The sequence below is a fragment of the Grammomys surdaster genome, unplaced genomic scaffold, assembly GCF_004785775.1.
Source record: "Grammomys surdaster isolate TR1022 unplaced genomic scaffold, NIH_TR_1.0 323, whole genome shotgun sequence".
Lineage (NCBI taxonomy): Eukaryota > Metazoa > Chordata > Mammalia > Rodentia > Muridae > Grammomys > Grammomys surdaster.
The window spans coordinates 353769-369969 of record NW_021604742.1 but is presented as its reverse complement, the minus strand read 5'-3'; the positions used below and the strand labels follow the sequence as shown (position 1 = coordinate 369969).

The 16201-nt window shown below is 37.4% G+C and overlaps 1 gene segment (V, D, J or C); it reads right to left on the bottom strand.

Annotated features, from left to right (window-relative positions):
* Positions 1-15626: 15626 nt before the first annotated feature.
* Positions 15627-16141, bottom strand: LOC114629966. The segment is given in 2 exon segments: positions 15627-15952; positions 16046-16141. Coding segments are annotated over 2 exon segments (372 nt in total).
* Between the last annotated feature and the right edge of the window lie 60 nt (positions 16142-16201).

The following is a 16201-nucleotide window of genomic DNA, read 5'->3' as shown; positions in this document are numbered from 1 at the left end:
AGGCAGCTGGGGACAGTCTAGTTCTCAGCCCTTGGGACCCCAGCCACTTCTGGGGGCCACCGAAGGACTGAGAATGAAGTGGAGGAATACAAGATGGATTGACCCACAGCCAAAGGAGAGAGGGGGTAGAAGCTCTGGCTGTGTCTCAATTTGCTTTGTCATGTATAGCTCCATTTGCCATAGTCGAGTTGGTAGTCTCTGTGGCTGGGAACCCAGAGAGGTCTTCTACAAGTGATTAGATAGCTGCTTTATAGGCAACAGTCTGTTCCACCGTTCCCCACTGAGGATCCCAGAGAAGAGAATCAGTAAATGGTCTTAAGATATTTATTGTCATGGCAGAAAGTAGATTAGAAATTGTACCTCAGTTTCCTCAGGGTTAGTCTGAGGTTAAGTACCTTTTGCACGGAGGAGGTTTGGAGAAGGAATGTTTAATTAGCTCTGCCTCTCTGGCCTTTAGGTACTTCAATGATATGGAGATTTATCATGAGGCTCCTTGGCCTGTAGTCACCTCCTCCACCTGTGGAGGGGCTAGTAGACATTGCCCTATGTGATGAAAGGACCCTAATCTATGGAAGGCTGCAGCTTCATGTCAGGAGCTTGGAGTCTGGAAGCATTGTAAAATGCACGCTGTATATTATGGTCACATGTGTCCCACCTGGGGCCCCTCAAGATCACTTAGGGTCTCAGTCAGTTTCCAGCCTGTACTCAACCAGAAATCAGGCTGCATTTCATGGCCCTACAGGGATCCTGGTTAAATCTGATGTCAAATGACTGTGCCAAGAGCCAGCTTTCATCTCTCTCTTCCCTGGCTCCACCCCAATGCTAAGATCAGCTCAGGCTCGGTTTCTTGCCTCCTGGGGATGGATGTCAGCACCAATCGATCGATCCTTTTTTCTTTCCTAAAACTCTGTCTCTTTATGAGGCTGCTGAAGAGTAATTTTGTAGGAATATCATAACAGAGTCTCAGACAGCCTGAGATCCAAGACATACCTGTACCAGAACTGTCAGAGCTGGGAGAAATGTCAATAAAATGGCTTGAAAGCAGTATATATAAATCAAATTGTCCAAAACCAAATGGTGTTTACAAATAATTGAGCACCTGAGAGATGAAGCAGAAAAAATAATCCTGGAGTGTCATGGTGTAGCACAAGCCCGTGAGTACATTTCTGATAGATGATGCCAGAAACACTTAAAGAAATATGTTTAAATTTTTTATAGGAAGGAGAAATGTGTGGATAACAATTTCATTTTTTTTTTTTTTTTTTTTTTTTTATTATTTGGCAAGAGACATGTCAAGAAATACGTTTAAATTTTTCATAGATAGAAGAAAATGTGTAATAGCAATCTCATGTTTCTTCATTATTTACATATCTATGGATATATATATATGTATTTGAATATCATTAACTATATAATTTCCATCTTAAAAATCAGTTAAAATGGACAGACAAATATCAGATTGTACAGAGAGGTAATAGATTTTAGATAGATGCATTTTTGGTAGATACATACGTTTGTAGATATATGAATATCAGAGAGCACTTGTCCCTACAGTACGGCAAAGCAGCAAATTGGAAAGGAAGTCTAGGCATCAACATTTGTGGATGATACCGTACAGATGGTGAAATGTCATCAATGTTATGGTGCTTAAATCCACAGGGAAAGACCAAAGATTAAGAGCCTGCTCAAATATAGATTAAATGAATTTATTCTTATTGCTAGTAGAAGTGCAGCCTGAGAGTCAAAAAGCATGCCATTCCTAAAGAAGCTAAGAGAAAGTGTTTCTAAATGCGGATATCAAGGATGTTCATTTTAATTGTGTATGAATTTCATGGCTGGCCAAGAAAATTATTTTGATCTTCTCTGTTGTTTTTCATTCCCATGGGATAAGAAGCAAAAGATCACCTCCTCCTTGCTTCACAGCCAAAAGTGAATTAAAAAACAAAAACAAAAAGCGAAAAACAAGCGGATAAATGCCTCACCTCAGAAACACCATTATCCTATTCTAACCTTGCCTTCACCTGGAATCTTTCCAGGAGCCATCTTGGAAAGTTTGAAGGCTAGCAGGTGATCCTCCAGAGATATTTCACTATGGAACTATAAAGAATGAGTGTTTGCAGCCCAGGCCCAACAACAAATCTCAGTAATTTTTCCCTGTAGTAGATATGGCTTTTCAGTCCTTATAGAATTTATAATTTCTGCACATTAGCCCACACTATTGGGCAGATTTTCTCCTGATCAAAAAAGTGTTCTGTCAGCCGGGCGGTGGTGGCGCATGCCTTTAATACCAGCACTTGGGAGGCAGAGGCAGGCAGATTTCTGAGTTTGAGGCCAGCTTGGTCTACAGAGTGAGTTCCAGGACAGTCAGGACTACAGAGAAACCCTGTATCTAAAAACCAAAAATAAATAAATAAATAAATAAATAAATAAATAAATAAATAAATAAAAGTGTTCTGTCTTATACTGATACTACAGAGAAAAACAGATGATTTCTTAATTTCTACTGATGGTTCTATATGAATTTCTAAAATTATACTAATATTTAAGTCCTTTATAATTAGACTTCTATTAATGTCTTCTCTAATATCAAAACTGCAATTAGAACTCTGCCTTCATGTATCAAGTTAATTGCTTCTAAGATAGAAAGAATACATTTACTACCTAGAAAACTCATCCTAAAGCTTTAAAACTATTAAACAAAGATCATAAAAGAGAAAGAGTGTTTTATTGTGGGTGCAAGGACAGAAGATCAAATATTGATTGCATTTATCTATACAAAACATCATTGCTAAACAGAAGAATTATGAATTTTAACTTTCATGAACCCCTGAAGGCAGTGACAGAAAATAAATATCTAGTCAGAATAATACTCCTAATGATAACACATTAAACATCTATTTTGTAAACTTCTTATTCAATGTATGGTTTGAATTTATATATGAAGAGTTAGTGAAATTTTGGAAAAAAAAAATGTATGCTGGGGAAAGCCATTAGCCAAAGTGGTCAGAAGACCCATGATACAACTCACAGTTTATAAGAATCTAAACAAGAAGTTAGGTCAGATTGTGAATACTTTAATCCCTCTTAGAAGATGGAACAAAATATCTCAATAGGCAGAGGGAGGGAACTGGGTGGAAGAAGGGAGATGGAGTGAAAAGGAGGCCAGATCAGGTATGAGGAAACAGGAGGGAAGCCCAGAAGCCCAGGAGAATGAATAGAAACATGCAGCAGTGTCGGGTGGGAGACAGGATTAAACTATACAAAGTCCCAGAAATCAGGTATCTGAGACACTCCCAGGTCCCAGTGGAAATGCCTTAGCTGAAATGTCCAACAATAGGGAGCTAGAAACTAAAGAGACCACCTCCAATCTTATTTAAGCTATGGGGTCACCCACCCATGTTCAAAAATTGATCCAGAATATTTCCTGTCTAAAGAAAGATCAGGGACAAAATTGGAACAGAAACTGAAGGAAAGGCCATCCAGAGACTGGCCCAACTTGGGATCCATACAATGCACAGGTGAAAGACTCCTATGGAAAAGAGTTCGGAGAAGAACTGAAGGAACATAAGGAGATTCAAACTCATAGGAATACCAATATCAACTAACCTGGACCCTGTAAGACTCTCAGAGACTAAACCATCAAACAACCAGTATGTATGGACTGGTCTTTGGTACCCACTACATATGTGGCAGAGGACTGCCTTGTCTGGCCTTACTTGGAAAGGATATGCTTAATCCTATGGAAACTTAATGCCCTAGAGATGGAAGATGTTAGCAGTGTGAGGTGGAAGTGGGTGGGTCGGTGTAGGAGCATCCTCTCAGAAGCAAAGGAGAAGAGGTAGGGTAAAAAACTCCTGGAGGGAGGATGAAGAAGGAAGTCAACATTTGGAATGTACATAAATAAAAAAAATAAAATAAGAGAATCCATGTGATTGATTTTCCTAGAAAAGGTACAAAAACTAGGAATTATGACATTAGTCAGAGAGCAGAAGTCTAGAGCAAAATGAAGACTGCAGAAAGAGATTTAGAACAAGGGAGAAAGCAGAGAGAGAGCTGAACATAGCAAAAATACAACAGAGCAGAAGAGAGAAATGAAGACAAAGAAGAAGCTACAGAGAGAGCAGAAAGAGCAGGCAGGGTTCTCCTTATCATGACATGGCATAGTTTTTTGTTTGTTTGTTTTGGGGATTTTGTTTTATTTCATTTTGGTTTTTTCATTTGTCTTCTTAACAGCAAGGCAAATTTAATTACTAAAGAGGACCAAGGTTTTTTTTTTTCTTATAGACTTGAGTTTAATTAATTTAAAAATAAATGGATAAAAGCTTTTTCTTTAATTGTGCAATAAAGGTTGAAACCTATTTTTCATCCAGAGTGAGTTCTCTCTGAAATTGTGCTTCCTTCTTAATTTTACTCTGTATGCATATATATAGGTGTGTCTGTGTAAGGACATAAATTGAATATGTAGATTGTTGGGATCAACAAATAAGCATCTGATATTGAATGTGTATGTATGAATTACGTGTGTCTATGCATATTTGTGCGTGTAAAAGTTTTTCCTTCTGTAGAAAGTGATCATGACACTTTTCTCATGGTAGAATAAAAGTTTATTCCTCCAAGCATTCGTTCTTCCTGACAAGTGAGAGTCAAGTCTTCCGGGCAAGAGAGAAAAAATATTAGCAATCAATCCTTTACTTAATCCCCTCCATTTTTATGATGAAATGATAAACACCAGAGAATATGTAGTTTCTACCACCAGCAGAATTCAGCCAGCTACTGCTGCAAAGTCATTTAGAATCAAGAGAGATAAACACTATTATTATATCAAAAGGCAACCATAATTTCTTGGAAGACAAAGTCTTGTTCCAAGAAATGTTCTTTCCCCTAAGATACCTTAAAGAAAAGACCAGAACCCCAGAAGTGGCCTCCAACATCTCCACAGAGGAATCTTGATTGACCGTGAAACATTTAAAGAAATGTTCAATGTCCTTAGATAACAGAAAATGCAACTCATAATGACTCTGACATTACTTCTTACACCCACAGAATGACTCAATGACAGTACACGCTGTTGAGGATGTGGAACAAGGGAAGGAGTCCTTCATTGCTAGAGAAAGTGCAAGTTTGTACAACCACTTTGGAAATCAATTTAACATTCTATCACAGACTTGGAAATGGGTCTACCTTAAGACCTGGGTATATTACTTCTGGGACTAGGCCAAAGATGACACAGGTTACCACAGAGACCTTGCTCAATTGTGTTCATAGCACATTTATTCACATTCACCAGGAACTCAGAACAATGTAGATGTCTCTTAACCTAAGAATGAATAAAGAAACTGTATGGCATCTACTCAATAAAATACTATTCAGCCCTTAAATACAAAGACATCATGAAATGGGCAGACAAAATAATGGAACTTGGGAAAACCATCTTGAGTGAAGTAATTCATTCTTGCCCCTGTAGATGCTTTCCTTTTTCTTAGCTACCTTAAAGACAGGACAAGAAGGAATTCTGAATGGCCAAGAAGCACTTAATTTATCCAGATAGACTTATAAGATAAGCATATAGGTGGACATTGGCCATAAAGTGTAGGGTAATCAATCTACAAATCCAGAGACACACAAAAAGTGGGCCCAACAATGAAGCCCCAAAGAGAATCTGTGAATCTCACTCAGAAGTAGAAACAAGATAGTCATTATAGGTGAATGGACAGAGAGGCTACTGAGTGAGAGAAGGGGTGGACAGAGATATGGTGATGATGGTCATGTGTGGGGGAAAGGGGCATGAGAAGGCTGTGAGTTTGCATGGAAATTGGTGGTGGGGCATCTTTGGGACTAGCTGAATATCTGGGATAGGGGAAACTATGAGGAGTCTACAGGGGTAATGCTAGCTGATATTCCTACTTTCAGAGGATGTAAAGACTGAAGTAGCCAAGTCCTGTAGCCAGAGAGGACTTCCAGTGTTGGGAAGGGAACATCAATCCACCCACAAAACCTTCAACCCCAAATCTTTCCTAACTGCAAAATGTACAAGGATAAAGATGAAGCAGTAACTGAGGGAATAGACAACTAAAAACTGGCTGATCAAGGAGCTCTTCCCATGGCAGAGGGCCAATCTCTGCTAGTATTCATCATCCACTGCTATTTTTCTAGACAGGAACCTTGCATAACTATCTTATGAGAGATTTCACCCAATACGGTAGGGAAATAGATAAAGAGACCCATAGCCAAAAACTAGGCGGTTCTGGGGATGACTTCTGGAAGAGATAGAACTGAGCTTGCTGAAGGGGTGAACAAAGTCTGATGAAAACCTATAGAGCCATCTAATCTGGGCCCATTGTTCTGTCTCTGGACTGAACCACCAACTAAATAGCATTTGCACATTTCTAGAATATATGCTGCTTGTTCTTCATAGATGTCTTCCAACAATTAGAACAAAGACATCTCTGACTCTGTTGCCTGCCATTCTAACCTATTTTCTTAGCTGGTCTGGCTAGTTGGGTCTCAGTGGGAGAGAAGGTACTTAGTCCTGTTGGGACTAGATGTCCCTTGCTGGGATGGTACCCAATTGAAACTTCCATTTTATGAATTGAAGGAGAATATATGATAGTGGAGGGAATTGTAAGGGGGGATATGGAGGAGAGGAGTAGAGAGGCTGAGGTTTGGATGCAATGTAAATAAAATAAATAAATTATGAAGTTAAGTTCCAGTTCTTCCTCCCTGTACTATGCATCCAGAAGTATGACTCTGAGTCAAAATATATACCTTGGGCATTTAACTAGGCTCTTCTCTGAGTAGATTCAAACTGAAGATAACACATTTATTTATTTATTTATTTATTTATTTATTTATAACCTACTTTCTGCTGCATGGCTGATTCTCTGTGCTCAGGTACCATGTTTCTGTTTCCTCACATCTTCTTGGGCTGATCTACCTTGCTTAGTTCTATCCCAGAATTCTGTTTTCTCCAAGATCTCTATTTTCTACCTAATCCATAGTCCATAGAATTTTAAATTTATAGGTGATGCATCCATAGAATGGACAAGAAATACTCTCTATAAGATTGTCTTCCTTCAGAGCAATAATTCTGGCATCCTTCCTCTTAAAGTGGTAAGCATAGAAGCAGACATGAAGTGAGTGCTCAGTAGAAATCAGCTGACTTCGCAGCAATATCAAAATGAGCTTAATGAAATGAGAAATTGTTTAAATTATTAAAAAAGAATTTAATAAGGCAAAAATTGTTAAAGAAAAAGGAACTGCAATAATGCTGGACAAGAAAGTTAGAGTTACTCGAAAAGCAAAGGCCTCAGTGGAAGGAGTCACCAATAAAATAAATCATGTCAAAACAAAAACAAAAAACTCAAAATGAGAGTCAATACTGGAATATAAAAAACGTCACACAATTGAGTCACACAATAACATTCAATCAGAAAAACTTTACTGTGTATAAATACTACATAGGAATGCTTTTGGAGACAATGGGGAAACAAGCAATGTTTGGTTTATGAGCAGATGACAAAAGTATAAATACATATCAAATACACAGAGAATATTTTCAATAAATTATAACAATATTTCCCAAACCTACAGAAAAAAAATGCTAATCTCAGTACAAGGGGACAATAGAAGACCAAAGCGAAACAGAAAATAATATCTCTACATGGTGTTACAGTTATGATATTAAGATGACAGAATAAAGAATGATTATTAAAAGCAACACAAGTAGTCAGGTCTTTTATAAGGGTAGGTTCTTCAGAATTGCTACTGATTATACAACAGAAATATTTTAAGTTAGATAAACATTGACAGATGTACAACATATTTTTAGAGAACACAAATATCAATTCAGATGAGTATATATAACAAAAGCATATGTTAAAATTGAAGAAAAAAATTTACAATAAAATTGCTAAGAAACATAAGAACACTATTGCTGACCTCAGAGAATAATGGACTATTTAGCCTAAAGAGAATAAACATACTTACAATAAAACTCAATAGGTAACCAACTCCACCATAACCATGAGTTCTAAAAAGCCACCACAAACAACAAATGTCAGGAATTATTTTATATTTTCCAATAATAAATGCTAGTATTAATTTCCTCACTTTTTAAAAATAATAATTCAGACTAGTGGATTGGATTAAAAGATGGGATTAACCTTGCTGCTATCCTGAGAAACAGACCTCATTATCAATGAGTATCAAAGAGACACATCACTTAATGTTTGGAAAATGTATTCCAAACAAATGCATGTAAGAAATAAGCAATATGTGATTGAATGGATGTCAGTTTTAACTAGTTAGTAGCAATGCAGTAGATTGGTTCATATTCATTAAGCAGAGTAGTCAAAAGTAATATTTCTCTCTCTCTCTCTCTCTCTCTCTCTCTCTCTCACACACACACACACACACACACATGCACACACACACAAACTTTTTTAAAAACTTTAAAAGAAATTTAAAGTTAAAAAAATTAAAGTTTTAAAATTTGTTCTGTGATATGTTACATCCGGACTGAAGTTTTCCATCTCTCCCCTTCCTGGGTCTCCTCTTTTACCTTCTCTCTCTTCCAGGTACACATCTCTCCTCTACTCAGAAAAGAACAACATAACAAGGACCTCAAACAAACACGACTTCAGACCAGGCACATACCATCACATCATGGCTGGACAAGGTGACTCAATAGGAGAAAAAGGGTCCCACAAATAAGCAAAAGAGTCAAGAGATATCCCTTGCTCACTGTTAGGAATCCCACAAGAACACTAAGCTAGTCAGCTATAACATATAAGCAGGGACCCAAAGTAAAAGCCCTACAGGTACAGGTTCCCTGTTTTCTGGTAGACCTCATGAGTCCTGTTCCATTGATTTTGTGGGTCATGTTGTTACAGTATCACTGACTCCTCTGGTCTTCTATCCCCTGTCTTCTGTAGAACTGCTTGAAAGCTAAGGAATGTTTGAGTATGAGATATTTCATCTGTTCCATACAGTAGCATATAAAGTCTGTCTTGTCTCTTTGATGACAGTGTTACCTCTGATTCCAGCAAATTCTGTAAGCAAGACAAACTCTATACTGAAGGTTTTATATCTGAATTTATGACCCAATCTCTCAAATTGAGACCTTTCCTAGTTCCAGGAGATGGCCAGTACAGGCTTCCTGTCTTCCATCTTTAAGTTTCTTTTCTAGGGTTACTCTTATAGATTACATGTAGTTTCAATCATATTGTGTTTCTAGCTTGCCCCTGCAATAGCTCTAATTTCAGTCATTTCTCTCAATGTCTTCCATATTCCTCCCTGTTGCAAATCCTAGGCAGCCTCCACCTATGATGTCTATTCTATTTTCCCCTTGCAAGAGGATTCTTTTGTTCTTATTTAAGCCTTCCTTGATATTCAGGCTCTCTGGTTTTCCTGCTGCAAATGCAAATTTGTGCATCCACTTTGGAAAATAATATACTAGTTTCTTAGAGAAAACCCAGATGTATCACTCCTAGGCATATACCCAAATAGTCTCCTTTCTACCACAAGGACACTTATTCACTATATTCATATCAGTTTTACCATTAATATCTAGAAATTGGAAACAAACTAGATGTCCCTTAACTGAAAAATGGGTAACAAAATAAGGTGCATTTACACAATAGAGAATTATTCAGCTGTTAAAAATCCATCTTGAAATTTGCAAAACACAACAAAACAACAACAACAAAAACCAAACAGATAGAACTAGACAAAAAAATATTGAGACAGGAAACCCAGAGCCTGAAAGATTTGTATTCACTTATAAGTGTATATTCGTCCTAAATTTAAAAATAATCATGCTACAATGTACAGATTCAGAAACACGGAATTTTGATGGCATATATGTGACTGACATAATCTAACAAACATTGCACATAAAGATGATAATATTAATGATTTTGGGAGAGACACAGCATGATAAGCCTTGGAATTATGCTTTTATGAGAAAGCTCTGCAATGTACTACTTTTCTAATTTGAGCATTTTATTCTACTATGACATGAACTGTCTTCATTGTGATTGAGAGGGGCTTTGAATTATGTCATTTCTCTTTCTGTAACTTCCAATAGATAGTAGAAAATGACTGCAATTACCCCTGTCAGATCTTGTGTCCTTCAAAGCAAGGGTTCTGACATAGTACATGGTTTCCTAGGACTTGTATGTGCTTAAATGAGAAGAATAAACTGTGTAGAGCCAGGAAACACACTGGGTGACTCCACTCTGCACCTGGCCCTCAGTTTCTGCATGACTGATTCATTTTGGTTTTTCCTTTTTACTGTCCCAATTCAACAAGAATTTAGCATTGCTATTGATTATACAAACAATGTCATTTGTAAATCATAATATACAATAATAAAGTGTCCTTCTTTGTTTATCTAATGAAATATAATCTCCATTTGATTAATCACATCTCCGTTTAGGGATTGTTGTATACTAATTTGTAGAGCATATTGAAGTATTTTATCCATATCTTACAGGTCAAAAATGTTGTATGAATTCTGTGTTACTCTGATATGTAAGGACAGACATAACATTTAATTTTGTGGAGGACAAAATTTTAGTTTTCCTTGAGAAATCAAACCTGTTCTACTTGAAGTTACCCTATGATACTTCCATTGGCCTGTACAATTCAAATCTAATGATAACCAAATCTTCATACCATGCTTAGTCTTTCTGTTGACCATCCCAATAAATTCACAGATAGAAGATTGCCTCTTTTTTTATCCTAATGTTCTGTTTTATATTTGAAGTACATAACAGTATTGACAGTGTATATATTACACAGAGAACACTGGGAGGACAGTGGATTCAAGAACATAAGATATTTCTGCCCACCTTTACCTAATGAGGAGACTTTTCCTGTGTTTCAATTGATCTACATGGAAAAGGCCTGAAGACATCGAAAAATAATGCTGAAGGAAGAGAGTACAATACAGACTGAAAGTAATTTACTTGCTGGAACACAAACATCCCAATCAGCACACAACCTAAGGTACTCACAGGTCTAAGAGGAGCCAGGTCAGATGGGAAACCAATAGGTTTTTTTAGTCATTGGAACTTTTATACATCTTGCTGTTTTGATCTGTGCCAAAACTGTTTTTAAATGACAGAATCACACTCTGTGACAGAAATTTATCAACTGTAACCATGCTATCAAAATTATATGTCTTTTTGAAAATCATTTCTGCTCTGTAGATCCTATATATGTGTTTTCTTAGTTTGTTACAAAACAAGAGAAAATACCAGCACACATTGACAGAAAATATAGGATTTAGACAATGTAATGCTGTAACAGAGCCAAAAATCAAGACAGTTCCTAAGTTGTCTTGCTGAATCTAAGAACAGAAGTGTGTGTGCATATGTGTGTGTGTGTGTGTGTGTGTGTGTAAGTGTGTGTGTTTGTGTGTATATTGGTTGTTTGATATCACTGAAGTCTCTTCATTGTGTCTCTAACTATAATACATAGCAGTTACCTATGCCATCAAAGATGTAAACCTCAGGGAGAACTTGACATTCTCTGAGATTCTGGAGTTGGAAATGAAGGTTAACAAGGATGGATTTTGTTCCATGACTCCAAAATGACTTCATTTATTAAAATATAGAGGCAGAAGTTCTAAGCTTGTGGTAGAAAACCAGAGACAGCTGGTTAAGCAAACAAGGAAAATATACCTTATGTTTTTCCTTGCCCCAATACAAATTACTGCACACATATTTTTATGGACCATTGTGGTTTCCTCAGTACCTCTGCATGGTAGTTATGCAAAATTGGCTTTTTTAGAGGCTTAGGTATCATCCTAGAAGAGGGCAAAGAAAGGTTGGGTGAACAGTATTGAAGCAATATTTCCTGTATGCAACAGGAAGGTTGTACATATGAACCTACAATAGCTTTGAAAGTAAGTACAGACCTGGAAAAAGTTAAGCCAGGCAGTATTACATCAGAGTGGTCAAGGTGGTGGCATGAAGTCCTACCTTACTTGAAGAACTATTAGTTTTTGAAACTACTGAGAAGAGTTGGTATTCTTTAGGGATGTGTGCACTGAGAAGCTAGCCATCTTCTAGTACATAGTTCTATGTCCAGGTATACATTGGCAGAATAGTGTAAAGTCAGTGGTTCTTAAAAATAAAGAAGAAAGAAACACAGGTGCAATTGGGAAGAAATCTTGATGAGTGGATGGAAAAGGAATTGGAAGGAATAGAAACACATTATACTCATGCAGTACATGTATAAATACTACATGATATAAATATGGGGATATATGTTTATTTTAGGAAGTAAATTATTGTTTCTTTCAATTATGACAATATGTGGGGCAGTGGACCATGAGAGATAGTCTGGTCCTTGGTTGAGCTACAGGTTTTATAGCTGTGGAGACCCTGAAGAGACAGTTGGAGCTTTGCCTGCTTCTGGGCACCAGGACCCTGTCACATAGCTGCAATCCTCCCGTAGAATTTTGGCCATCAGTCACATAAGATCAATGTATCAAGATGTTTCACATGTAGATGAAGTATCCCTAACATCCCATAGAAATACAATAGAAATGAGACATGACCAGTGGTCACATAGGCTCAAGACACAGATAGCCATTCTAATGGGGTACCTCAAAGACCAGAGGGTGTTTCCAATAAGATTCTTTTCCCAGACATTTCTCCTTGCTAAAAGTATTTAATCTCAGGCCTACTCTGAGAAGTAGGATATGTATTTATGCATCCACTCTTCACCATGGCAATAAAAGATTCAGAACCATGACTATTTCATTGGGATTTGTCTTGGAGAGCCATGGAGAAGGCCTTTGCCTCCAAAGCCACTAGAAGGCCTCTCTGCACTCCAAGCAACAATTGCCACCAAGCTGGCAACCCATCAAGCCTAGGACAGTCCTCTAGGGACCAGTCAGAGCTAATGCTTTCCCCACCTCCTCTCCCTCAACAACCCTTTGGCCCTAGGCTAGACCCAGCCCATTGGCCTCCACTCCATTCTCAGCACTTATGCACTCCCAGAGGTACCTGGGTCCAAGAGCCTGAGAGCCTCATGGCCCCAGTCTTGTCTCAGGACTGAGGACCACCAAGCCAGCTCTGGCATTCCAATGTCTCAAAATATGTTTTCCCACCCCATATGGTGCCTTGGCATCTTCCTACAATCCAATACCAATCAGGTGAGGAGTAGGATAAGCTCAAACTCCCTGAGTCCAGCCTCCCCAAGTGAACATGCCCAGTGGCTGAGTAGATATGGGGACCACAACCCTACAATGCCATGGGAAGGATCTTCGGTGGCTTTTTGTTGTTGTTGTTCTGGAAGAGGAAACAATGGATTGTGACACCAATCCGCCTTAAAATTTTTTTACACTAGAAGGAGCATATGATCTTACTCATTTACAATGACAAAAACTGCAATTTCTCAGAGAACATGTGATTTTGTTCTCACTAGAGAGTAAGAAGGGTGAAGAGATGGCAGTAAAATGATGTCGCTGAGTGGCAGATGCATTTTATTGGAAGCAGTTAAAGCATCCTGTAATTCAGGAGGGAAACTTTAGTTACATAACATATTTATATATCAAAATAATATATATATATATCAAAATAATATGAGATGCATTTAAAGTTCTCTAGTACAACATATAATAAATGTTTGAATACAGAGGTCCACTATGTGGATATATATATATATATATATATATATATATATATATATATATATGTCTGTGTGTGTGTGTGTATATACATATACACACACATATATATATATATAACATTAATATGCTTTCAAATAAAAATATCAAAATTAGAAATTGCTGACCTATGTGTCTGATAGCCATGGCATCTAAAAACTGTTGTTAATATAATCCAAATTACATATACTTCTCATCATATACAATACATTGTATAAGGTAATATAAATTACATTAATATGTAAATTTTCTAAATAATAATATAAGCAAAAAGATTTTGAGCGTAATGAAATGGAAGATTTGAGTCTTAGTGTCAAGCAACTCAAACATCCAACCTTAGTCAGAAGTGAGATGAGATTATTTGTCAATACAAATCAATGAGACAAAGAAAAATTTGAAAGATATACTACTGGGAGAAATCTCTGTCTTTTTCAGTTGTAACACTGATATAAAATGTAATAAGTTGTATAAAGTATAATTTTAAGTATACCTGCCGATTTATTTTACAGATGTATAAACAAGTCATGTATGGCAGGAAAAAAAGAAATGAGAAATTTAAGACAAGTAAGTCATTACATAAAGATGTCTTAAATGTAGGAAATGTAGGTCTCAATGCAAAATGTGTTCTCCATGAAGCATTACTGAGAGACAGAGGCCCTCAGCTATTAGAAATTTTACAACTCCAGTGTCCCATCTTTTGAGTTAATTTACAGAATCAATGTCACAGAAAACTATTTTTGAAGGTATATTTTAAGTGTCAACTTAATTTTTCTAAAACTAAATTTTTGTAAAATTTAGGCTTCTTTTTTCATGAACTGCTACTCATCCTTGACCAGATTGCAACTTTAACACATATGCCTGTCAGCTCTGATTAACTGTGCAAACAAAAACCTAAAGTCTGATCATAAGATCTTTAGGAATTCTGTGTCAAAGAGCAAAAACTCAGAGAGTCAAATAAGGCTTCTTTTGCTTGAATCCACGTGCTGCAGGCAATATGATGAGTCTGGATCAATTCAGAGCATGATATGAGAAATGTCAGATCTGGTCATAGATTTTCTTCAGGGCTATAATGCCAGAAGTAGACCTGATATCCAGGTTCCACAGACATAATGACCTGGTCAGCATGCCTCTGTATCTTTGATATTGTCAAGAGCATCCTATCATTTTGTAGGAAATGACATGTCTCTACTATCCATAAATAAGCAAAGATACAGCTGATTGAAGAAGAATGAATATTTCTGTCCTGTGGAACGTGTGTGTGTGTGTGTGTGTGTGTGTGTGTGTGTGTGTGTATGTGTGAGAGGGAGAGAGAGAGAGAGAGAGAGAGAGAGAGAGAGAGAGAGAGAGAGACATCACTGAGTGCTTGCTTACATAACATGCGTATTCCAGAAATTCATTCCAAGCACATTCATATCAATCAGGTTTGTGCTCTGTCTGTTCTTTTATATCCTCCTTTCCAGTGACACTTATGATCACAGAGTGAACTCTTGATGGACTAATATCATTGACAATGTTTGGCACTGTTGATAGTTTCTAAAAATAGTGTCCATTAGTACAACCTCTTTCTTAATCATGACAATGAAAGCTATCTTCAAACATTGGGTAAAAAGCATGCTTATAACTTGACAAGTAATAGCATGATAAATCTTTTAGAAACAAAGACTCAATCAATTATCCCTGTGACATTTAATCTGACATCAGAAATCAACCAAGTTTGACCTCAAAACAGCTATATTTTAAGTTTTAAGACAAAAGGAAAGTCTGTAGAACTTTTTATAGAAATGTGAGGGGCTGAGATACCAGGATATAAAACAATAGCGTCAGAGTGTTAATCCTCTCTCTGTTCCTGCTTATGGAGGTGAAACTATACTTAGTGCATCCTGTAAGTTTCCTACTGGTTTTCAGCACTGCTGCAGGAAGTTTATGTCTGGGTTCACATTGAAGCTCACTCACTGTGGTTTTCCCTGGAACAGTAATACATGGCTGTGTCATCAGCAGTCACAGAGCTCAACTGGATAGAGAATTTGTTCAGTGATGTGTCTCTGGAGAGGGTGCTGCGGCTTTTGAAGGATGGACTGTAGAAAGTGTAACCATCATAACGTATGCACCCCATCCACTCTAACCCCTTTCCTGGGGGCTGACGGATCCAGTGCCAGCAATAACCACTACTTGAAATGGAGAATCCAGAGACTGTGCAGGTGAGGGACAGTGGCTGTGATGGCTCGGTGACAGCAGGTCCTGATTCATTAAGATGAATCTGAGACAAAATGCCTAAAAACAGGGTTGTTGTCTGTCAGTAACCTGGAGTCACAAGCCCCCAAAGAACCCATGTGTGACATAAGGGACCCAGTCAGTGATACTCACTTTGCAGAGCTGCTGCCAAGCACAGGAGAAACTCTAGTAGTCTCATCTTCTAGATATAAACACTGTGTTCCACAGAGAAGCCAGCTTTTTCTGGGCAGAAATTTCTGTACTACCACAGCAAAGAGGGGCATTTAAATCTAGAGCTTGAAGATTAAT